The sequence below is a fragment of the Simochromis diagramma genome, unplaced genomic scaffold (genome assembly GCF_900408965.1).
Source record: "Simochromis diagramma unplaced genomic scaffold, fSimDia1.1 OVJJ01000304.1, whole genome shotgun sequence".
In the NCBI taxonomy this organism is placed as follows: domain Eukaryota; kingdom Metazoa; phylum Chordata; class Actinopteri; order Cichliformes; family Cichlidae; genus Simochromis; species Simochromis diagramma.
The window spans coordinates 5,668,711-5,693,389 of record NW_024387030.1 but is presented as its reverse complement, the minus strand read 5'-3'; the positions used below and the strand labels follow the sequence as shown (position 1 = coordinate 5,693,389).

The 24,679-nt window shown below is 38.5% G+C and overlaps 1 protein-coding gene across 2 annotated transcripts in view; it reads right to left on the bottom strand.

Annotated features, from left to right (window-relative positions):
* stag1a (stromal antigen 1a) overlaps window positions 1-24,679 on the bottom strand; it is a 39,695-nt gene that overhangs the window by 7,563 nt on the left and 7,453 nt on the right. Inside the window, exons 2-18 of one of the 2 annotated variants that reach the window (XM_040042243.1) lie at window positions 23,792-23,888; window positions 5,782-5,977; window positions 5,182-5,302; window positions 4,820-4,975; window positions 4,570-4,666; window positions 4,407-4,483; window positions 3,961-4,165; window positions 3,462-3,613; window positions 3,268-3,341; window positions 3,052-3,175; window positions 2,778-2,876; window positions 2,536-2,615; window positions 2,023-2,130; window positions 1,817-1,931; window positions 1,567-1,684; window positions 1,227-1,330; window positions 79-171 (exon numbers count right to left, since the gene is read on the bottom strand). In XM_040042243.1, the coding sequence (XP_039898177.1) occupies window positions 79-171; window positions 1,227-1,330; window positions 1,567-1,684; window positions 1,817-1,931; window positions 2,023-2,130; window positions 2,536-2,615; window positions 2,778-2,876; window positions 3,052-3,175; window positions 3,268-3,341; window positions 3,462-3,613; window positions 3,961-4,165; window positions 4,407-4,483; window positions 4,570-4,666; window positions 4,820-4,975; window positions 5,182-5,302; window positions 5,782-5,810 (1,752 nt within the window). In that variant the 5' untranslated portion in view covers window positions 5,811-5,977; window positions 23,792-23,888. The remainder of the gene's footprint in view (window positions 1-78; window positions 172-1,226; window positions 1,331-1,566; window positions 1,685-1,816; window positions 1,932-2,022; window positions 2,131-2,535; window positions 2,616-2,777; window positions 2,877-3,051; window positions 3,176-3,267; window positions 3,342-3,461; window positions 3,614-3,960; window positions 4,166-4,406; window positions 4,484-4,569; window positions 4,667-4,819; window positions 4,976-5,181; window positions 5,303-5,781; window positions 5,978-23,791; window positions 23,889-24,679) is intronic. The other variant, XM_040042242.1, reaches the window with a different exon arrangement.

Genomic DNA, 24,679 nt, shown 5'->3' with positions numbered 1-24,679 from the left:
ACTGATCGGTCTTCTAGCCAAGTCATTTATCACTGGTTTCTCCCTTGATGGCCATGGGCAAGCTAAGAAAAGCCTTACCTTGGACAACAGCATGGGTAAAGCCATGATGAAGTGCTCTGTCAGTTTGTTCTTATCATCTATCTGGGTCTTCCTCTCCTTTGCTGTCAGCACCTGGACAAAAAAAGAAATATATATATATATATGTATACACACACAAACACACCCACACACATTAATGATTCTTTTGTTGGGACCAAAAACTGAATTCTTTTCCCCTCTTCATATGACCAAAAAAGGTATTAATGAGTAGGAAAATTCTTGCTATTTCTGTGTTTAACAACATAACGTATTCACATAACGTCTTGCTAAAATTATTTGCTGTAGTTTTATGCACATAATTACATATTTTTAAAAAAATCTGAAAAAGTGGAGAACAACAAAAGTTCAATACAACAGAATCAAAAGTACAGATGAGCACATTAACACAGACTCTGGTAAATAAGGTCGCTGCTTTTACACGTAAGTATAATACATCATCACATTTCAGATCACAGTGAATTCCCCTTCAACATGCCCACTTGGCAGGTACAGTCATGTGAAAAAGCAGGTTTTTACGGGACTCCATACAGTCCTGTGAAACCCTAAGTTCACTTTGTGATACAAAAGCTTGTAGAAACACTTTTAGCAGCTGTAATTTGAAGCAATCATTTTCTGTGGGGGAATTTTGCCCCACGTATCTTTACGATCTTTATTCAGTTCATTAACGTTTGCGGGTATTTCTTTATGCACAGCTTTCTTGAGATCCTGCCACAGGATTTCATTCAAGTTGAGGTGTAGACGTCTTTACATATTGTGTTGTCGATTTTTGCCTGTGATGTACTTCTAGAGTTGCAATTTTTGAAATCTCTCTGAGATTTGAATGCTGTGACCTTGGGATGAATTTTCTGGAATGCCCAATCCTGGGAGGACTGCAGCAGCGTTAACACACACCTCATATTCTCCAGACCAGCAAACTACCAGATGTTCAGCTTTTATAGATGTGCTCAAACTTGCTGATGACCCATTAATCAAGTGGATCTGATTAATAGCACCTGGCTCGTACTCTCCCCGTTAACTCATATGGAAGCAGTAAAGGTTATCACATGACTGTATAAGGTTTCATCTGCAACATTCAAAGTGAATACTCTGAGTGTTTCTGGAGTATGATATGTGTATACTTTACACACCCGTTTGCCAGTGCCTCTGCCAACAGGTGGGTGTGCCTCTGCTGCCTGTCGGATGGTGCACACCATCAGCTCGATCAGCGCACTCTCCTGCCTGTCAGACAACACTACAGGGAAAAACAGAAGATGTTTGAGCAGAGGAGAGACAAAGACACAGGAAACAAAAGAGAAACCGAATGACAGCAAAGGTCGGAAACAGAGAAAAAGATTAAGGGAGCGAAGAGTTTCAGGGAACAAGATTTTATTACATCATCTCGTCTCTCTGGTTCTCAGCGGTTGTATTGTATTTGATTCAGCTTCTCCCAAAGGAAATAAGATCAGTGTGAAATACTGTGTGCCTTACTCTCTTCTCCCTGCACGGGCTCCTCCAGCAGCAGTTCAGTCATACACTCCCAGTCTTTCAGCAACTCTTGAGAGCTTTCCCACAGAGAGTCGACAAGGTAAGCTGCATGCTCGTGGAGCTACACACAAAATCACATTGAAAGAGACTTCAATCTGCAGGCATCATTCTGGAACTACTTTGTGTTTGTGAGTGTCCAACATCTAAAACACACACAGTATGCTGATAAGATGTGTGTTTTCATGAGCGTTACCTCACTCTCCAAAAAGAACAGCACTAGCATACGGATGAGATTCCCATTGGGACTGCTCCTCCCTCTGCGTTTAGCCAGCGCTTCTTCTGCTTGCGGGTCATGGCGACTGAATAATCTGTCAGCGAGTGAAAAACAGACAGAATAAGAGTTTTACAAATTGAAGACTAACAATGTTATTACACCATAAATGCCCTAATTAGACTCACTTTCTGTGAAGAAACTCTCCAGCAGCAACAGCGACCGGCCGGTGAGCAGAGTACACCAGGTGGTACACATTCTCACAGTCCTCGTTGGACAAAGCATCTTCACTGCCCCTGCAGCAGACAATTTGCACACAGGTTAATCAAGTTTAAATCAATCAGAGCTGGTTATGAGAACAATATTAAACACGGGAAATAACTGAAAACACCCAGAGGATGAAAGCAATAATTAAAAATTAACAAAATATTGCATATAAAAAGAAGTCAAAGGAAATAGCAATCAAAAACTATTAAACTAGTTCACAGTAAACTACCAAATCTATTTGTGAGTGTGACTGAGATCCTCTCCTCAGCTAAAGTAACCCAGTAACTGAGAGTTCAGTACATGATAATCCTCGTCTTAAGCATGTGATGATAGCCAAAATATAATCTTATGCTAAAATGCTGACCAGAATCTAAAAAGAAAAGAGTTTCATATGTAGGCATGCAAAAATACAGAGAAAGATCAAAGCTACTCACTGCAGAATGAGTGTGACCAATCTAATGGCCTCTACAGCCACGTCATACTCCTTATCCAGTGTCATTGATACTATTCGGTCCTGCCAAAACAGATAAAGTTGAGCAGAGAAACAACTGCAGAGAACTAGAATAAATAAGGAGAAACAAAAGAGAATTCAGAAAACTAAAAAAAAATCTAAACACTGCCCATGTCTACTGTGGAGCTATAAGAAAGCAGCCTCAGTTCTCGCTGCTAGCGTTACCTTGAAGCGGTTAGTGAAAAGCTCTAGTTTGGGGAACAGTTCTCGGTTTGTGTACAGGTTCTGCAGAGCCTTCAGGCACTTCAGACGCACTTCTCCTTGCTAGAAAAAAAATAAAAAATTGGTTCAAGCTGGCCAAACATCTTAAATAAAATCCTGCTGTGGTGGACTACACATCTACCATTCTGTATCTGTGAAAATATCATTCATCCCCTTACATTAAATCCAGTGGTAAATATCAGCCAAGGGTTGTACAAAAACTCCTAAATTTGCTTACTCTATCATGTAGAGTCCAACCAACATATTTTAGGTAACTATCATTAAGAAATGCGTCGCTGTACATCTTCATCCACACGCCGATTTCCTCAATACAGATGGCCCGAATTTCAGCGATCGCATCCCTACAAAGTAAGAAAAACAGAATCACCAAAAATACAAAAAATACTATTCTTAAATTCTCATCATTAAGGAAGGGAACATTTAGAGCGTGTACCTGTAACGATGCACAAAGATGCCCTTGAAGATGGAGTTCATCATGTTCTCTATTTCATCTTGGTTTTCCTGGAGCTGTACAAGAAAAACTCAAAGTTAAACACTCGGATTTACAGCTAAGTAGTACCACACAACCACGTATGATAATCTGAGACACTTAAAAAGTAAATCCTGTGATATCGAACCCAAACCCACCTCCTTCCTCTTCTGTAGCAGCAGTTCCAGCTTCTCGTTGGCACGTTTGCCAGCTATCTTGTTCCTCTCAGCCTCGTACTGTCTCTGGGTGTTGTCCTGGTGAATGCTCAGGTTCAGCGCTACATTTACCAGTGCTGTCATCAGCTTCATTGCTATGGAGAGATAACAGCATTCAAAACCTTTAGACATTTCGTCCTAGGAAATACACTTTCAATCTACCTAACAAAAGTGTGCACAAGTCCAGATTAAGCTGTGCAATGTCAAGCAGCAGAAAGTTAATAAATAACTGTTAGTACAAGACACAAAACAGACCTAGACGCAGCAAATTATTAGTTGTTTTTCTGTCTTTATCACCACAACGAGCTTATTTTGATCGGTGCTAAGCAAACACAATTATTATTATCTCCCACTGTAATATTACTTGTGTTATCAGCCCATGTGGAGGTATTTTTGGAACAATTACTGCTTGCAGTTCAAACAAATATTATGTTGTTGGTACCCGCTAACGTGGAGGTGTGCCTGAAGGCTCGCACTTGAGAGTCAGACAGTCCAGTGAGGAGGGAGATCACAGTGTCCATCATGTACTCGTCATAGATGATGCTATACTGACACTGACGGATCAAAACGCTGATAAATTCGCAGAAGTTGTAACGGAACTTTTTCCACATAGGTCCTGGCATGGTGAGAGGATAATCCCCACTATCCTGTTGAAAAAAGACAAAAACAAATAACAGACAGATTACAGTTATTTTAACTTCTTGTTCTTTATTTTTTTGTTCAACTGAAACACGATACAACAATAAACTGATTTGAGCTGTCAGTTCGATATCATCAAATTTGTCCACATGTCTTCAACAGAGTGTAATATATGTGCATAACTAAATAATAGCACGCTCACAGCTATTTAAATCATGTTAATTTCTGCTTATTTTAGCAGATAATTACCTCATCAAACTCCTCGGTCATCTTACGGATGATCTCTGCATTCTGCATGTTCCTGAACATCTCAATCCTCACGGTGCCTGGTTACAACAAAAAACAGCAGATTTGGTAGTCTTGTCTATAATGCATGCACACAGGATGACAGATTTAAGTAAAACACGCCTACCTTTGCAACCTGAGCACTGGATGAAAAAATTGATCAGGTCTAGCAGCGCCAAGTCTCTGTCCTGTTTATATGACTCAATCCACTCATCCACTACTGACTGTATACAGAAAATAATAATCAAATGACAAAGACAGTGAGAAACATAAATTTACAAAGCTTCAAACAGATATAATACATTATAATATCTGATTACATACTTAAATATTTTATTTACACTGGTGCTTATGAAATCAAACCTGTGTTCACCGACCTGCATGGCACTCTTTCCCAATTTGACCACTTCAAATAGAGTGACTGGGTCTCCCCCATCGCCGTTATGTTGAGCCACACCGTTGGCTTTCCCTCGCCCTCTGGCCACACTCATAGTCTTGTCTGTCGGCGACTTCCGTGGCTTCTTATTGGATGTCTGAAATCAGGGAAATGTCAGTTAAAGACACCGTTGTATGTACACCTATCCCCAAACACAGACTTGCATACAATGGGAAATATAACAGCTTCTTCCTACACCACCCATCACACACTTCAAAACCACCAGGCACAATCAGAGACATGCATTGTCTGTTAACCAGATTTTTTTCCACAAGTTTCCCCTTTCTTAACAAACTCTTGTACCGGTGCTTGTTTGCCAGGTCTCCCTCTCTTCTTTTTTCCTTTCATCTCTGGATCTTCCATTTCACTTATGCTCATACTTATTCCCACAGTGTCTGTTGCCCCAGACTCATTGGATGAGTCCCTGAAAGAGCAAATCACAAATGCATTTCATTCATTAGCGTTTAATGATTGTATTCATTAGCCAAATTAAATATTCAATTCCACTGACAGGCAAACAAATGAATTGGGTGAGTTAAAAACAAACAAAAAAACCCCACTAATGCACTTGTCACTTTGAGTTTAGAACACTATTAAAGGTCAATCAAAAATACGTCTTCCCAAAGATCGTTTTAAAGTAGCATCCAGTCCTACAAATATCTTTCATCAGCTACAGCAAACAAACCTTTAAGGCCAAATGTGATAAAACATGGAATCTAAAAGAAATCATTATTCACTTCCAGGCCAGGTAGCCTAAAAAATCTAAAACAATTACTCATGTATTCTTTTAAATTAGCCTGATTCTGGATGAGTGGACAATGAATGGATAAAATAACCAATTAAAAAAACAAATTTAATGCTGGATTGTTGCCAAACTGACAGTTGCCCTTTATAAAAACTCACTGCAGGACAGGGAGCTCTGAGGTGATCATCCTGGTCAGTAGGGGGACTGATGACCCGTGCAATTCTTCTTATGGGTCTCTTCAGGTGTGACGGAGGTGGTACAATATGACAAAACTGGTTGGAGGGAAGGGGGGGTGATCTGGAAGGTCAGAGAGGAGAGGCTCCAGGACGGACTGAAGTTAACTTTCTTCAGCTCCTGAAAAGAAAGAGAAAGAGAGATTTATTATGATTATAGTTATAATACAGATTTGATAACCTGTTAACCAGTAACAGCTATTAATGACAGACATTCTGGTGTAGATATACAAATACATATATGCAACATTCAGGCATTATTCAAGGCTAGCTCTCACAATACTGATGAGGTCCTAAAGTGATTGCTTCATTCAGTTATGATTCATTAAATAGAACCGGGATCTAAATGGTTTGAATATTAAATCACTGAATACTTTTATACGATGTCTAAGTGTTCATTGTCCAAAGAGAGTCAACTATAAAATGTCACTGAATCCAGAGAGAGGCTGTTCAATCACTTGCTGTGGAAAATGAGCTGTCAGTGTGGAAACGGGGAGAGGAAGACACCAACTGGTCAACTTGAGAACAACAACAGCAAAATCTCGAGTTGGGTGGAAAAGATTTGTACACAGTGCTGTTGTCAAACAATTTAACCACAACCCACTGACACTTAAAGAATGAGCACATTTCATTAATTTAGTGGACATCTTCTACTGACTTAAGAAAAGCTCAGCTCAAAACTTTATAAACTCCTAAATTCTGTGAGTTATGTTAAAAACACTGCAGAAACATGATGTATTACCCTCTAGTTAAAGACAAATGGTCTTTTGACAAAAGCTGGGGAAAGTATGATGTCAAATAAAATATGGCAGAAATTGGGGGGAAAAAAAAAAACAAAAAAACTCTGGGATTCAGTGAATGATGGAGATAAACAAATAATCCAAAAATGCTTTTCATTTCATTTTCATGAGCTGACAGCTAAGCTAGATCCTCATTCAGAAGAAAGGCAGCTAAGTGAATTATAACATTATTTGTTGACCTGTTCATATGCTAATGAGAGCAAAGAGCAGAGGGTGAGCAATACCACTGTCAACCTGAAGAGGCAGTATGATCCACAAAGTCCTCTGCCCAGCATCTATCTCCAGACTGCCTGACTGTGTTTAAACTGGGAAAAGTGGGTTGAGAAAAATCAACTGACACTCATTTAAGTCACAGCTCAGTTCCAATCTAGTTCAGTTAATCTACAGAGTGTTTTAGTGATCTATTTTCCTTAGAGTGTGTGTGAACGCATACATGTGTGTTTGAAAGTAGGTCTGGGCAACAGTAGGGGGCAGGCTAAGAGAGTGTGTATTTAAATACTGTCTTCCACACAGTGTTTGTACTGTGGAATAGCATGGGCAGGAGAGCCCCCTTTTTCCCCATGATGAACTACACACGCATACACACACACTGATCTGAACAAACTGTACAACTGCAAGAAACAGACCAGCTGAATTAGATCAGCCAAATAAGGATTTAATAACTAAATAAGGATAATGTGTAACCCTCCAAGTAGCTTAATTAGCTGCAAAATATAATACACATAGTAACACTTCAAAAGACAGCAGTGAGCAAAGGCTTTTAACAGCTGGGAATTTACATGCACATTTGCATGCACATAAGCTTTTAACTGATTCTTGCCTTCTGCGTTCCTGCTGCACAGGCGCAGAACAGCAAAACAAAAGAAGCCTAATTCTGTTCATATCATTGTGCATATAAATTACCTGAACGTTTTTTTGCACGCAAACGCTGAAAAAAATCTAGATAAGCAAATCCTGTAAAAGTAAATTTATAATTAATGTGCAAAAGTCAGATGCTGCATGCAAATACAAAAAAGGAGTACTTATAAACTTACAAAATAGTAAATGTTTCCTCTCCATAGATTTAAATAGCATAAAATGATTTAAATTAATATGTATTCGATATACTTGCATGCACATAAGCTTTCAACTGATAGAATGGAATAGTATAAAATGATCTGTATTCATGTGTACGCGCTGCATTGGGGCGGCTGTACCTCAGAAGGTAGCGCAGGTCATCTACTGAACAGAAGGTCAGTGGTTCAATCCCTGTCCAGTGTGCAAATATCCTTGGACTAGATACTAAACCCAGTTGTTCTCCCATGCATCCAATGAATGTGTGTGAATGAGGTATGTTGTGTAAAGTGCTTTAAGTGCTCTGGGAGAGTAGAAAAGCACTACATAAGGATCAATACACTTACCATGTGAATTTCTGTCTATGCGGACAGCAACAGATATGTGATTTTCAATGTTTTAACAGTTAATTGCTGAATTTTCAGAAACAGATTGCACGTAATTGCCAACTTGACCCTATTCAATTGCTGATGTCATACTAACTCCATCTTATGGCAACATTTATGACAGTGTTGGTATGTTCGACAACTCAACAACAAAAAAAGAACTTAAGAGTACGACTTTATCTTGTTATATATTTTGCAGGTGAAAATAAATACATGTTATTTCAATACTCAGCATATCACTAAATGTTAAAAATCACATTATATTGTGAGTATTGTAAGTATTGTGATAACCTCATGTCATGGGCTGTCTGGCGATCTCCACCTATAATCTTTAGCATTAGGTATGAAGTGCTTGAAGGTTTCAAGTGGAATAATGCAAACAATAAGCTGTGAGCAAAATAAAAACGGAACCCCACCATTTATGGGCATGTGGGAGGTGGATGACAGTAAATCTGACGGTAATTGACAGGGCACTGACCAAAGACGGTGGCGTTAATGAGTTGTTATTTAATTTAGTGCAATCATCTTGAGTGACTTTAATTTGCAGATTAATCTCAATACAACACTTCACATCATTCAGAGTGCCAGCTGAAGCCGAAAATAATCAAAACGCTGATGTGCACCGCAAAGGCTATTTTTCACTTGAGACTTGTAATCAGTGGAACTAAATATAGCTTATTATTAATAAGGGATCACAAAATGTAGCGAGGTAACAGCTCTGCAGCCACATCCAGACTGACAGAGCATAGAAGAAAGAAGGCAGGACTGCTCTTATGTAACTTCACCGCTGCCCCACCCAACAACTCTCCCCTCTAGAGTCGGAGACGCCAACCCCACCTCCACCTCAGTCCCTCTGAATTTCACAGACTGTTATGTCTCAGCTGTTAGTTCTTCTTCTTCTTTTTTTTTTTTTCAAACCCCAACATGCTTTTCCTTCCCTTTCATCATCAGATTATCTTCCTCCGAAGGGACAGAAGCCAACTTCATTTGAATCAATCCTCTTGTCATGTTTTTTCTCAGTGAGCTATACAGTCAGGAAGAGGAAAAGGGTGTGTGTGTGTGTGTGTGTGTGTGTGTGTGTGTGTGTGTGTGTGTGTGTGTGTGTGTGTGTGTGTGTGTGTGTTACTGAGAGCTGGGAGCCTGCCTGACCCACTATCGACCAACAACTAAATAATCCTCAATGCACATTAGCTCCTCAATTTCTCTGCACTCTGTCTCTCACACCCGCACAAACACAGATGCACCCAAGAGTGTAGACACTTCAACAGTAGACTATGAATAATTTGCAGCGAGTCTCCTCAACTACTCTGTTTTGGAGGACGCGAAAGAAGCTGCCAACAGCATCCCGCCCTCTCTCTCTCCTGAAATCCACTTAGACAATAAATGTATAAATGTACGCAGCATGAACTGTTATGAGTATTTTTTCCATTGCAGGCTAACTACAGGGAGATAGTGGCACTGATTAGTCCCATGACGCTTGGTGTTCTGCAAACACCACTTAGCCACCACATTATAACCAGCTGCCTGATAAGGTCCTCTGTGGGGGTGTTGCAAACCATATGAAGATGTTGCCAAGGGGATTTTTTTTTTTTTTGAGGTGAAGCTTAAACGGATTTGAGTCATTTACTCATTAAATGCTTGTCCTTGCTTGGAATAGACTTGGTAGTTACTAGCCACTTCAAATCGACCTGCAATTCTGACCCAGCCATAACAGCCATGCAAGATAACAGTGACGTCTCCTTTCAAAATGTATTACGTATGAACAGCTTTGTTTTGATCTGTTGAGCATATATTAAACAGCTTCCAAAAATGGGGAAACTAGACATCTACAAATTTTCTAGGAGACCTTAAGTATTAGTGGTAAACTGGAAGATCATGGAATGGAAAAGTGGCCATATTTCCATTGCAGGACATCAGGACAGGTGAGAGGTGGTGCAAGGTCTACAGGACTGGACAGTACACAGGACAACGAAAACCTTAAATTGTAACGCCCCAACAACTGGGAACAAATTGTTGCCAATTTTTTACTGTTCTTTTTTTGCAATAAACATAGTTCTTGTAATGAACTTTTGTAAGTATTTCCACACAATAACTTAAATATTACAATGTCTGACAATACTTTTGTTGAGGTTTTCAAAGTTGCTGCTTAGAAGTACCGAACAACCCTTACAGAGCTCCCGGACAAGGTGGTGGTCACCCTATAAGAATAGGCTAGTTTAAAAAAAATAAAAATTGACGTCATGGCAAACATGAACATCACGTATAATTATCGTAGAAGGAAAATAATAACAAAAACAAAACAAAACAAAACAAAACTACACACATGTAACATATTCAGGATGTAAGTATAGCCGCTAAAACCATAAAGTAAAGACTTCTACTCCAGAGACAATTATGGTCTGTTAAGTGACTTTATCCTCAGTGTGTGCGCAACACTGTGTGTGTGTGTGTGTGTGTGTGTGTGTGTGAACTTATGAGCGAGTGTGAGACAGAAAGACAACGAGCGAGCATCTGAGAGCCACTTAACATGCATGACATGTTCTCTAGGAGGCAGGCCGGCGTTGCTATAGCAACTAGTGTGGGTCATAAGCCCGGCGGTGATGGCATATTTGATTGGCTGCGTGGAGACAGGAGGGACCATAGTTAAGAGGGGAGAGCAGAATAGAACGGGACCAGTTACATATCCAGTGAGTGCTCCATGAAATCTGATTTAAAGACTATTTCAGCACTCTTCCAGTGTTGGTTAGAGTTGTTTTGATATTAGCCTCTCCCTCCCTGGGACATCTACTTTGAAGTACCCTCGCACACATAAAATAAGCTTGACGTCTCCTTCCTCATGGGCAGCTTTCAGTCTCATTCATAATGCAGCAAAGACTTGGGCAAACGATTAAAAGTTTATTTTTGCACAGAGCAGACCACGCTGTAAATATGTGGATGTGGAAACCACAGCATGGCCTTACAATTCCTTATTAATAAAACTTTTAGGTTGATTTGGTGAGACTGCAATTTAAATGATTGGAAAAAATGCATGTGAAAAAATAAAATACGGCATATTTCTGACATCTAACTGGGTTTTTTGTATGATCTCGGTGCCTGAAGCCATACACCCTCTCCGAAGCACTCATGCATGTATTTTTCAAGTAGAGCCGTTTTCTCTGATAAGGCGCAGATAAACTGGCTTTCTACTCTGTCCCAAACTGCTTGTAAGGATGTCCCTTCCACCTTACCAATATGAGATTAGCAGGATCTGTGTCCCACTGTTTCTGTAACTTACAAAAACAGACGATTTGCACAAAAAAAGAACATAACACACAACTACACCAAGTATGACAGATGCACAATTTAACCAGAAAACGTACAGCCCATCCAGCGAGTGATGGGCTGAAATCATTAGTATAATTTATAGAGTAATAAATCAATTCCAGTGCCAGAGACTACTACAGCGAGGAAAACCTTGACAGAGAAGCATCAATAAAGCTTCACAAAGCAGTTTTCTCCAAGCTAATGTTTTTCGAGGTCACTTTTTACCTGCCTGTTGGGAAAGATTTTTATTTTTAATTAACACTTTTACTATGACCAATGTTACATAACATCAGAAGAGTGTCTTATGAAATACCATGACAACAGAAAACTTATTATGTTCTTTGAAGAATTAACCTTTACATATTTTTCAGGTGAAATGTGGTTCAGTTCGACATCTGACAGCAGTAAAAATATCATAAATGTCATTCTTTTAGAATGAAATTCGATTACCTTTCCCCCAAATACACAAAAACGGAAAAGATTAAAACATTTTATACTGCCGTAAAAGGTGCTACAAATTTTTGTACAGTCAGCCTGTTCCAGGCTAAATTTGTATCTACTCAGACGGACTTTAAAGTTACTAGTTTGGGTCAAATCAAGAACAATCCTGAAACTGTACAGGTCATGCCTGTGTGTCTTTTTTAATGGGACCGTGTGGCTAGAGTTCAACTGACCGTGTCTCCACATCTGGCCAGGTTTCTATGGGGACAGGGACCAACTGGTCTTTGGGAATCTTTAAACAATAAAATGGTAAAACAACATAGGAGTGATCATACATGATGCACACAAGGAACAGATGGTGTTCTCACACATACTCTCTGTATTAGGGTGGCACAGTGGTGCAGGGGTTGGCAGCGTTAACTCACTGAAAGAAGTTTCCTGGTTTAAATCCTGACTGGCTGTTTTTAGGTAAACTCTGCATGTTCTCTCGATGCCCGCGAGGGTTTATGAATCCATTGTTAACACTTTGAGAGCTTAGAAAGACCAGAAAAGTGCTAAACAAATGCAAGAACTGTTAGCGCCTGCAGTGGATAATCAAATAAGCAAATCAATCTATTTATTCTGAGATCACTGACATTAAAACAGGATTTATAAAGAGGTTTTTGGGTGGGTGTCATAATATAATAAAGGCACTACAGCTGCCATTTCACTAAGTGTGAGAAACACGTGTCCAGGACATACACGCACAGAAATTTTCCAACCACTGCTATGATTGCATAGATCACTTTTTAATGAATTGTTTTTAAGTGTCCTTTGTGTTTTCAGTGTCAATTAATGTTAGCTAATGCTAGTATTGCTCATTACAGATAATCAAAATGAGGATTTTTATATGAGGCAGAAGTGAGAGTAGTGTTTAACAGTTGTAATCATTACATAATAAACCCAGGCAGCTTGCCATTTTCACTTACAATATGTGAATCATTATGGCGGTTATGTTTTCATGTCTTGGGTCATATTATTACACATCAGTAGAAGATTTTCTCTAAAAACGAGTTTTGTGCGGCCTAAAACAAAGCCAAACAAAGCACTCTACCTGCTCGCTGAAGTGTTTTTAAGGGTTAATCATCCATGTATTAATGTTAGATGTGCTATTTATATATTCTAAATACATCTGTAGTTTAAAATTTGGTATAGACAGTTATGAGGGAACAGTTGGCCCATGCCCAAACTGGTAAAGGCCATACCGTGAAAGCATGACATATGAACAGCATGTAAGGGTTGAGAGAGAGAGAACTTGTCCTTCCATTTAACTGTTTTCTCCACAGCAACATAAAAGAGTGCAAGGCCAGTCTCTGTGTAGCTGGTAATGATTTGTAATAACTTGTTACAATCATCACCCAGCAGTGTGGATGTCAGCACTTTTACCACCTGCGTATAAAATTTCCACACAAATGAAATGTAAATGTTAAATAAATTCACATAAAATAGCTAAAAGAAAAAGTGCTTCCACTTAGCACACAGATAAACATCTGGTAGGAATCCTCCAGGGCTTAAAAGTAAAGGAAGCCAATGTGGTGTCAGAAAATGCAGTTCCTCAAAAGGCCACTTGAGGCTTCAATGCGAGTCAACCCAGATGTTACAACAGAAATATGGCACTATTTTGCTCCATATATTAATTTGAGAAGCACTCACACTTCTCTAAATACAAAGGTTCTTTTCTGTTATGCACCAACTGTTCTATGATAATGATTTTCTCCGTTGCTCCTTTAAAGTATTTTCATAGAACCAAAAAAAAAAAAAAGTTTTTCTTTACACTTTTAATTGTTTATGGGCCTTTAAAACCAGTTTTAACAGTTGGGTTCATCATTGCTTTTACCTCAACTGAGAGAGTCTAAATATTTCTCCAAAAACTTAAAGAAGCGTTACATACACCTTACTGCCACCGTGGTCCCTGCTGGGAGATTCTTCTGGCAGCTAAAACCTGCACTGTGTCTGCTATAATTGGCCATTATCTCCAGAGACATAGTGTGACAAGTTTCCAACACTCTAGGCTACAATGAGACTTAAAAAGCAAGACTGGATTTCTACTACTAACATCAGGATGAAAGAAATAAAGGCTGGCTTGTCAGGCACTGCTCACTGCTCGTGAGCTGTGAGCAGTGCCTGAATATATAATATAACCAATATAATATAGCCAATATAACCAATCCAGCCTTGCATGCTATTTCTGTCTCTATGCTCAAAAATAAATAAATAAATATATGTTCATGAGACTAGTCCACAAATGGATGTCCTGGAGGATTCACATACTGCTTTAATGTGGCATGGAGAACAAGTTGTTGAGTGAGCAGCTGAGGTCAATATTACAGTTTCTGAGATATTTCAGGTATTGAGGTGCAGGTTATTAACACATCTCGCATCTCGCTGGGCCCACAGATGAGAGAAATATGTCAATTTCACAAATAGGATTAGCATCACTGCAAACAAAGAAAGAACAGGTAATTTGTAGAATAGAACAGAATTTAAGTTAATTCAGTGATTAGAACAGAAAGCGATTCAAGGAATTTTGCAAGTCAATGGGGTTTAAATCTCACCTTAATTAAGATAAAAACCTATAATACCCCCCCCCCCCCCCTTTTTTTTTAAATCTTGGTTCTGTCACTTTAAATATACAGCTGGAAGAAACAAAACAAAGTAAGTGGCTTGTCAAAGTACGAAGACATCCACAGGATTGCAGCAATGGAAAAAGTACTGTTACAGTTTATATTTTGGAGATGAGGTGAATGTTTGAATGAAGATTAGGCTGAAATTACTTTAAGGGACTGGAGCTCAACAAAATGCATTTTAAAATGGTTGTTGAGCTGACTGATTGCAATCACAATGTTTACGTTTCATGTTGACATTTGTTCACAGATTAAGCCCGGGCCATTAAATGATGTCAAAACAACAATTTGAAAGGTACAGAGTATGAAGTTAAGAGTTCCTCTCTGGTTATTTCCCAGCTCATCCCATTTGAATCAGTTCATAATGGCTTAATTTCTCCTGACATAATCGGTATTCCTCGTGCTTCCAAAACTACACCTAGCTGACCAACAAGTAGAAAGCTCTGCAAAAGCTTAGACATTTCTTATAACCTGTTTGTCCTTACTGATTAAAAAAATCCATTCATACTTGTACTTTCAAAAATGTACTTTCATGTACTTTTCAGTCATCTTTTAACACTTCAACTGCTATACTATTTATGAATTAAATGTAAAACAGTTAATATGAACTACTATCAGGGCACCAGAACCTGAGTAAAATGCCTCTGCTATGGCTGTAAGAGAGCCGTCATCTATCAGCGAAGGTAAGAGCATTAAAACAGAATCTTTGTGTCATTATATATATATATATATATATATATATATATATATTCCAGCTCCATCAAATAAAAAAGCCGGACAAATGATGACCACAGACACTTCTACATCAATTTTTAGACTCTCTTATGATGACAAGAGTGGACCAAGCCAATTAAAAAGACTCTTTTATTACCTCCGTTTTTGACCGTGGCCTTCAACGAATCAAACTCACATCTACTTCTAAACAGACAAAAGTAAAAAGGTGCATTTAACTTCACTTTAATATACAATTTAGGCGTATTTTAAGCCATAATTTCTATTAAAATATAAACTGCTCTTCTTGAATCAATAAATGCTGTATACAAGACAAAGCCAAGACAAGACTGTCAACTATCTTGTTTTAGCCTTACAGTAGAAAATCCAGCTGAAGGAAGCAGGAGAGGAGTTTTTCTCTGTTTATATTACAGCCAAATGCTCAGCGAACACACCACTATGCAACAGGCTGACAAACGCTAAAGCAGCTTAACTTGGTTTCTTCAGTATACTATAGCAACTGATCTTCTGAGCAACCGTTACACAGAGCTCGGATTGAAATGGATTTGCTTTTACACTTCTTTCTGTTACTATGTTCAAAACTGGTCTGTACAATAATGTGGGGCATGCTGCCTTATTAAAACTGAATGGACTGTTATGTATGCGCAAATTGTCAACGACTGCAAAGCACTGATCTCTACATGGCTTTCGGAATAGAGTAATTTTCTGCTCAACGACCGTTTAGCAGTTTAATTATTTTGTAAAAAAAAAAAAAAAAAAAGGATTCAATTTGGGCAAGAATGTGGCCTATAAATTCGCCTCAGCTGTGATCTAACTGTAAACCATCATCAGTGTCTCCTCTCTGTGTGAATGTGGTCTCTACAATATACATTTGACACCACTTTTTATGACAGCAGACGCTATAAAGAGAAAGTGGCACAGTGAGGTATCTCTGCTCTTTAGTCATACATGATTTATCCCTGAAGAGTCCTACAGCTGTGTCAAGGGTGAATGCTGGCTGCTCAAGGATATTGGTCTACTTTAGTCAGGCAGGGTTTAAATGGATTCAATTAACTTCAATCTTGGTGGACCTAGTGGCCTGAGGGATCATCCAATGATGGGAAAATGAGAGGGTCAATCCCCCCAGACGGCACACCAAAGTAACACAAGCGTCCTAACATACTGAGAGCTAAGGAAATGTGCTTCACAAGCTTGGCTGTATGTGTGTACACTTTTGCTAAATTAAGCAAAATGTGCATATAGCACTACGAACTGATGAAATGCTGATTTTACCAAAGGGCTATAACAAATTCCTGATGTCTGTTTAGCTGATTAAGCTGTTGCCTACAAGCACCTGAAAATATACAAGGTAGACAAATTGCCTAGATGATCTGGGACGGTGTCATAAAGCACTGCAAACATCTACAGCATGCACGTGTCAAGTATACTGCAGCAGGTGAATGTAAGACAAATAGCCTGCATCAAGTCAGACTTCATGTGTAATTCTGAGTTGGAGAAGAGAATGAGGAAGTGCCCGTTATTATCTTCTTAGTTTTTGCTCTTTCTGATCTTTCATTCTTCTGCAACAAGTAAGACATTATCATGGAGCTGAAGTCTTTATTTTTAATCAGAAACACTAAGCAAAAACCATAATGGAAAATTTCATAAATCCTAGAGGAGAGATGACATGTGGGTAAATGAAAAACCCATTAAAATAACATTAGCGCAGATCTAGCTCACTTTGCTTCAAAGTCCACTGGACTTCGCTGAGGATACGTATGTAATCATTCCAAAAACAAGCATTTTTTGAAGTGCAGATTCACTGTACAAGTAGCTGCAGTGACGAAAATCATTAATTGGCTAAGGTCATAAGACTAATGCATGCAACGATCAGTGAGAAGCTTTGAGACACAGCCCAAATGTAATTAAGAGAGAAGCACTTACAGGAACGACTTGCGTCATCTGTGAATGGCAACAAGCGGTTGTAACTGACATACTGTATGATGGATAATTAAACAGAACGTCATATTGCCTGCAATTACAAACCACTGGAGGAAATCTGGTAAATACGAGGTGTTTTCTGTTGTACAAAACATTTTGGCGAGTGGCCAACACCCAGTCAACAGCTCAACTCTGAATAAGCTCCTCAGTTTTAAGACTTTGCAGCTGCAGGGCCAGTGAGCCCATGCAACATTATGATTAGGAAAACATGTCAGCTTTAAATATTTTAGTTAGCCCAGACCACTTCTACTTGTCAGACCCAGCAATAGTTATTTTTTGTTACTGAAAATGCTTCAGTGAGCATCAGATAGAGGAGTCCTTCTATACCCTGGTACCTCATCGCAATAGAGCAGCTCACTGTTCATTTCTGCAAACATCCGTTACAAAGTTGGGGTTTGGGTTTGCTTAAATACTTTTGGGAAATTATAAACATCTTTTATTTCTCTTGGTATTTTCTAAATGTATGATATTATCAGATTTCAAATGAGATCTTTTTTGTGTGAGGTGCAAGTTTCTGTGATAAATACAGACCTTAAAGCCATCATCGACTTGTAATAAGTAAAGCTAAATCTTAATTTAATCCAGTCTGCCAGCTTCTCACACTTAAGGTGTGAAATACAAGATGAAAGTCAAGAAACAATTATGACAGAAGAAGGAGAAAGCAGATTAATACTTTATTAGCAACAGAAAGACGTGCTACTCTGCAGCAACTGTTATGTTAATAATAAAACATGAGATGAAAAATATAAAGAGAGCCAGGTTTATGTATTTTTATTGTGATTAAAAGTAGGAGTTACCACCACTAAAAATAGAACTGTGGAAGGACTGAAGTAACTGTGGCTACTTTACAACAGCTATTACTTTTCGTTTATTTCCCTTGGTATTTTCTAAATTAATCTGGCCTCAAACAGGAACCAAAAGCAGAAAACATCTATCTGTGTGAGGTGCAAAGAGAAACAAAGTTCATCTTTTAAAAAGTAATGCTGCGCCTTGATTTAATATGCCAATTTGCTGGCTTTCCACAATTTAAATTACTACCTTGCACGGCATTCAAAACAACACCAGAGCGAAAGTCGAGAAACACTTATGATAGATGGAAAATAAAACAGAGAGCCACTCTTCTGGAAGTACGCTGGCAGACCAGACACAACTATGCTTGTAAAAGAAAAACAAGGAAGATAAACAAAGGATGACAACAGCAGGCAGTAACCTGCATGATCCGTACGTGCTGTACCCAATAACCAACAACAAATGTGTAGTTTCAGCAAAGCAAAAGCCGACACCATGTACAACGCGTACAAGCAACACTTTTAATTCATGTGAGCTGGCACCTAAACCGTGTGTCCTCACTAACACTCAACAGTATGCTATGAGTTTGCATTTTGAAATCAATAAATGACACCAATTTATGACTTCTCTGAGTTTAGGTACAAACAGTTAAAAACACATTTTTGTCGTATTTCTGATAACATGCGTTTTCTTATTTTCATGACAGATGGTCAAATAAATTTGACAAGCACGGCACATCCTAATTTTAAAAACATTAGGCTGATGTTTGAGCCATTACTATTATCAAACAATTGTTGACAGAGGTGGATGTGCTTGAGGTAAAACTAGTAGATTAATCAAATTTAATGAAATTTTAACCAATTTTGTAGCATTTTTGTTTTGTCCCATATGACTATACTGTTCCACAGTGTCACCAGAGGATTGGTAATCATATCTGTTATACTGTAGGACAGGTAGTGTACATTGGATTTAGAAAACTATCTTTTTTTTTTTTTTTTTTTTTTAAAACAAATACAGCTACCTTGAGATTCTTTTGATTTACAGTGATGAATAGAAGTGTGTTTCTCACCTACTGATTTTTCTCTGCTTTTGTTCTCTCAAGGATTGTGGGAATAAGGCCCAGCATATAATCACAGTGTCAAAGAAGAAAACAAAAAGTGATTTTTTTTTTATTGCTCTCAGCTACAATAAAGACAAAAGCAGCAGCTCCCAAGCCTTTAAAACTTCTCCAGTGATGGCCAAACAGCCCCGGACTTTTAAGCTTAAACCAAAATTGGTCCCCGTGGGCCACGTCTACAAGCTGAAACGCCAGGACAATAACTGCACTTTATCATGCTGCCAGGCTCCATACATACTGAGAGCAAGGAGCCATGGCCTTATAATGCGGAACAGCCTTGAGGCCAACTGTGGCTGTCTGGTTTAACCAGATTATGATTATGTCACACGGGAGATTACCAGACATTATCCAACATAGAAAGTCATGGTCATGTTCCAGCACACACACAGAGACACAGTCACCAAGCACACACATGCACAGCCATCTGTTATTGCCACAAACTACTGTATGCTCGTTTTCTGCAGCACACAAAGATTAAACCTAGCAAAGAGGAGGGGAGGGGAAGGATGCTGTGTGAACAGCACTCGCTGATAAGATCTCTGCTGAAAAATAGATTTTCTTTCCCAATCTCCTGAGAACTACCTCTGTGAATAAAGGATAAACAGATCATAAGAAAAAAAAAGGGGGGGGGGTGTGCATGGCAGTGGAACAGCTTAAGAGAGACAGATGAAGCAGAGAAGAGGCAATAAATGTTTCTCCCTCTGTGCGTGCAATGGCTGCCTGCTCGGTTGTAGCTGACGCAAAATGGAGCCACGAAACTGAGGACAGAGGGTGGGGGAGATCAGGGGGCAAACAGGAGGAGGGGGTAAGGTGGGGAAAAAAGGAGACAGTGTGACAGCAGTGCTGAGGGGGGAGAGGGAGGGGAGCACAGTGTCTAATTTGTTCTTCTCTCATCTGTCTGGGCACCCTCTCTCACCTTGGCCCAGATTTACAGTCTATACTTCATATTCTGATGGAGTGGGAAAGAAAAGCAGGACAGGCGCAGGACACACACACATACACATGCACACACACACAACCTATGGAAGCTATTAGTTCTGATAACTATTATTACTTCCTAATCATCCTAGTGGCATGTTGAACACTTCACAGGAGTGAGAAGCTTGCTAATCTAAGCAGGCAGGTGTGTCAAAGCAAATAAAAAAATAAGAAGAAGAAAAAGGAAAAAAAAAAAAAGGAAGAAAAAAAATGCTGTAATGTTGCAATAACGTGCAGGCAGCTGAGGAGAAAATGACTGCCCAGATACAGACTGCAGCTAAGTGATTCAGAAGAAGAGGCTAGCGAGCTTTGACTGAAGCAGATGGCCGATTTAAAAGAGAGCTTCAAGGAGGTAGAGTATGTAAATCTCAGCCAGGTGTCTGACACAAATGTCAAGACATAGACATTTAAAACAAAAACACAAAGAAAAGAGCAGCTAGCTGGATTCGTACTCAGTGGTATATTCAATAATGTTTTTAGACTAGCTGAGAAAAGAACAGAAGCTTTCTCTCTACTAGTGGTGGAGTGTTTTAGAAAACACATAATAAAGAGATCATTACTTTATATCTGTGCTGCCACCAAGTCCATTAGGCAGCAAGTCAAACTGCAGACACGCGTTACTGACAACACTTGGACAATAGCTCGTTTATATGACTGCTAAGAGCAGAACTAATGATTTTTCATTTTGTGCCATTGGTATTTGTGGCAATCATCGACAAACTATTTAAAGAAACAGTGTGAAGGCTTTCAGTTGATGTTTTTTCAGTGGTTTTGAAAACGATTAGGTAGATAATAATGCATTCAGAGAGGCCTTGGATTTAGAGCTGAAAAGCTTTAAAGTCTCTCTCTCTCTCATTCATATATATATATATATATATATATATATATATATATATATATATATATATATATATATGATATTTTCCTGTTCTTTATCTAATGACCACAATTATAGTAGATATAGTGATTTGTGAATGAATTTATAAAATAACTGTGTCAATAACTGTATGAACATTTATTAAAAGCATTTGCTAGTTGCGTTCTCGCTTCAGGAAAAGCTGCATTTCTCCTCAGGACACTGCTCTTCCCATACAACGTATTGCTGTTAGTAGTGGTTGGCAGCTCTGATTGGGCTCTGAGCACAAAGCCAAGTAAGGGAGACCGCCCAGTAAATCCTGTTCAAGAAGCCCAGGATGAAAATCAAAGTGTACTGAAAAACACATGCTGGTAAATCAGAACTAGAGCTCAGGGTTGTGAACCTCTGGATAAATCACATTCTGCAATATTTTTGAAAGGTTACATGCTTAAACAAGCAAAGCTGGCAAATACTGTCCTCAAATGTGAAGATTTGCTGTTCAGAACTTAAAACAGCCACGTTTTCTTATCTTTGGTTTTTAAATAAGGATAGATTAAGAATTCAAACACCACCAAGTTACCAACAAAGAAATGAATAACTCAGAAATATACTGTCATTGTATTTACATGTTCTAATGCAAAGATAAAAACTAGATTTTATACTCAAAAATCTTTGTTATTGTTGTTTTTTTGGGCTCACTGACATTGAGTTTTGAGCTAAACACTGACCATACCTGGACATTTTGGCTGATACAAAGTAATCCAAGCATGTCCAAGTATAAATTTGAAAAGTTTAAGGAAACAGTTCATGAAATGTTTGTCTGAGCCTGAACTGGATGGTTTGGTTTGTATGTGGACAGCACTGGGAAGACAATGTGCAGGGAAATTAAAAAAAAAAAAAAAAAAAAAAAAGAGGTTTACAGGTAAATAATCTGTAAATAATCAGCTAGATTGGGCAGGGCAGCTCCTAATCCAGAGCACACAGAGCAGATGGGAATCCAATATTATGAGTGCAGAGTTAAGAACAAAACCAAACAAACGTCTATTAGTAGATCTTCTGTCACATCTCGATTCTTGAGGCCTCAGTTGAGTTTAAAGCAGGGATAATGCATGAATCCATAACTTTTTTACTTTTAAGTTCTAAAATACTTTTCATGGTTTTAAAACTAGTTTTAGCTTCCAACCCTGCAGGAAAGCTCCCTCTATTAGTTCACGTTGCTGCAATTCTTGTCTTGTAGTGACCATTTAATTTTCCCCTCTACAGTCAGAGAATTGACTTGGCACAAGCCAGGGAATCAATATTAAGTAAGACTGTGTACAAATAGCACTGACCGCTGAGACAAACACTTCCGCAGCTGATACTGAGGAGGTGGTGTTTGCTCTCGCTTGAAGCTGGTTGTTAACCTCGGTCGTATAAATGACACCTTAAGGATTTGCAGGTCTGGTCTGGTGCCAAATTTAGATCGGACTGCTCTGAATGTAAATAACAAATCAAATACCCCCCCGGGTCGAGGCGGGAATTTACTCATGTCCCGGACAGCAAGGAAGCAAAACAGAGGTTAGACTAAATGCCTCAAAACGAGTCAATAATGCATCATAACCTCTCTTTTCATTTTATGGACTACACTCCTGGAGGAGCCGCAGATACATTTCACACTTCTCAATCAATGTTTATGCACATCCAGGACTTTCTCTTTATTATACTGCTGGCTATTGCTTTAAAAGAAATTTTTCACACAGGGATTAGGGAACTGAGAAACGCAGACTATTCGGTGCAGCAAGCTTTTCTTTTTTGTTTTTGTTTTTTATGCCCTGAGCTGTGGAAACAGCTGCCTGGGGGATACGAACATAGCTTAACCTGTTGATGTTTTTTAAGATAAAATTGGAAGCTAATTTTTAAAAAAGTTGATTTATTTATTATTCATACATGCATCATTTATTTTTACAGCCTAATTATCACTAGCCAGTCACTTATAAAGCAATTTGATTACCAGCAACTTGTGTGAAAATGATCTATGCCTCTTTTGAAGAAAAAGAAGCACAAAATAAATGTTCTTAAAAAATATATTCCAATTATATGCAGCTTGTTACAAATATATTAACCTAGAATTTACTATGAACTGTGATGTTTTCTATATCGTTTTTCTCCATTACATAACAGTGTTGCCCTACTTTTTTAGTAGACCAGCAAACATACGCTTGTTTGTGCATCGGTAGGTCACGCAAATGTTTACAACTTTTCTTTATTACATATTATTAGTTATTTATTATCATTTTGGGGAATTTACTCATAAGATAGCCACAATATAGAAATCACTGCTTCCACTACTTTTTAATGCCACCTTGAACTCTCTGCTGCATTCAGAGAGAGAAGAAGTGCTCTGGGCAGGCATTTCTTCAAGCTGGCTGTCAGAGGCTTGGTTTTTAATAAGGTGTTCCAGTCCACAAAGCTCGACTTTACAGTGCTGATGTAAAATGAACTGCTGTCAGTTTCAGCAGAGCAAGAAATCCAATCAGACAGGAACAAAATCGTCTGCCCTAACAGCAGAAGACAGATGACGCACGCCAAAACATCTACTTAAACAATGTGTAATTCTAGGTGATAGAGTGGGAAATTAGATGATGTTTTAAACTGATTTCCTCTTTACTCCTCCTGCAAAATATGGCCCGTATTGAAAATGTCATCTAGCTGTTTAATGTTTATGAACTTTTAATATTTAACAGCCCCCACAGAAATAATCTCAAACTATTACTGCAGATGTGCAAAGGGTGACAAAAACACCCCCACTTTGTTGCTGGATATTTTTTTTAAATGATGGAAATAAAACAATGTTTCACCTGTTATGCCTCCAGCAAGAGGAAACTTCGGGGTCACATTGTTATGCTGTTGTTGTCTCATGTTTCTATGGATTTTCACATCACTGATAGAGCTTGACTGAAAAATAAGGAAGCAAGCAATCATGCAGTTGATATTTGTGATCTACTACAAGCTTCTATGTATCAAAAGTAAAAGGTTATTCATATTTTACAGTTTATTTACCAATTTAAATTTTATTAAATCCATTAGGTAAGTAGAAGTAGCAAGCATTATTACACTTTAATGCAAAAATACACTTAAGAGTGAAGGGCAGAAAACTGACAAACAAAAAGGCTACAACTGTAACAAGCTATGTGAACACAGGTTAAATTAATAAGGTTGGGGAGACCAAGCACAAAAGTCTGGAAGGAAACAGAATGGAAAATCTGAGGTGATTTAAAATGTCAAATTAAAACAGGAAATACAAAGAACGACCAACGTCCGACACTGTAAAACCTTTATCGACAATAGACCAAGTGTCATAGAATACAAATATATTTGAGTCACCCGCAAAAGATACAGATGAGTATTAAAATGTAACCTATTTGAGAAAATAATACATTCCACTATTCACTAAGAGTGGAAAACTGAGTCTATCTAGAAGCCTTAGCCCTGTTAGAACATTAGCAGAGTCACAGCTGCTAACAGCTGCATAGCTTATACATTTAAAAAAAAAAAAAAAAAAAAAAAAAAATCAGAAAAACTGACTTGAAGCTCAAAAAACAGCCGTCAAGTCGCAGACAGGTAGTGCCAGTAAAATGGAAACTATTACTCAGCCTGTCGTTCCATCACTTAAGCTGTGACATAGATGACGGTAAAACACAGCTGAAAAACCTTTGATGTAGAAACACTGTCAGGGTAACTATAAT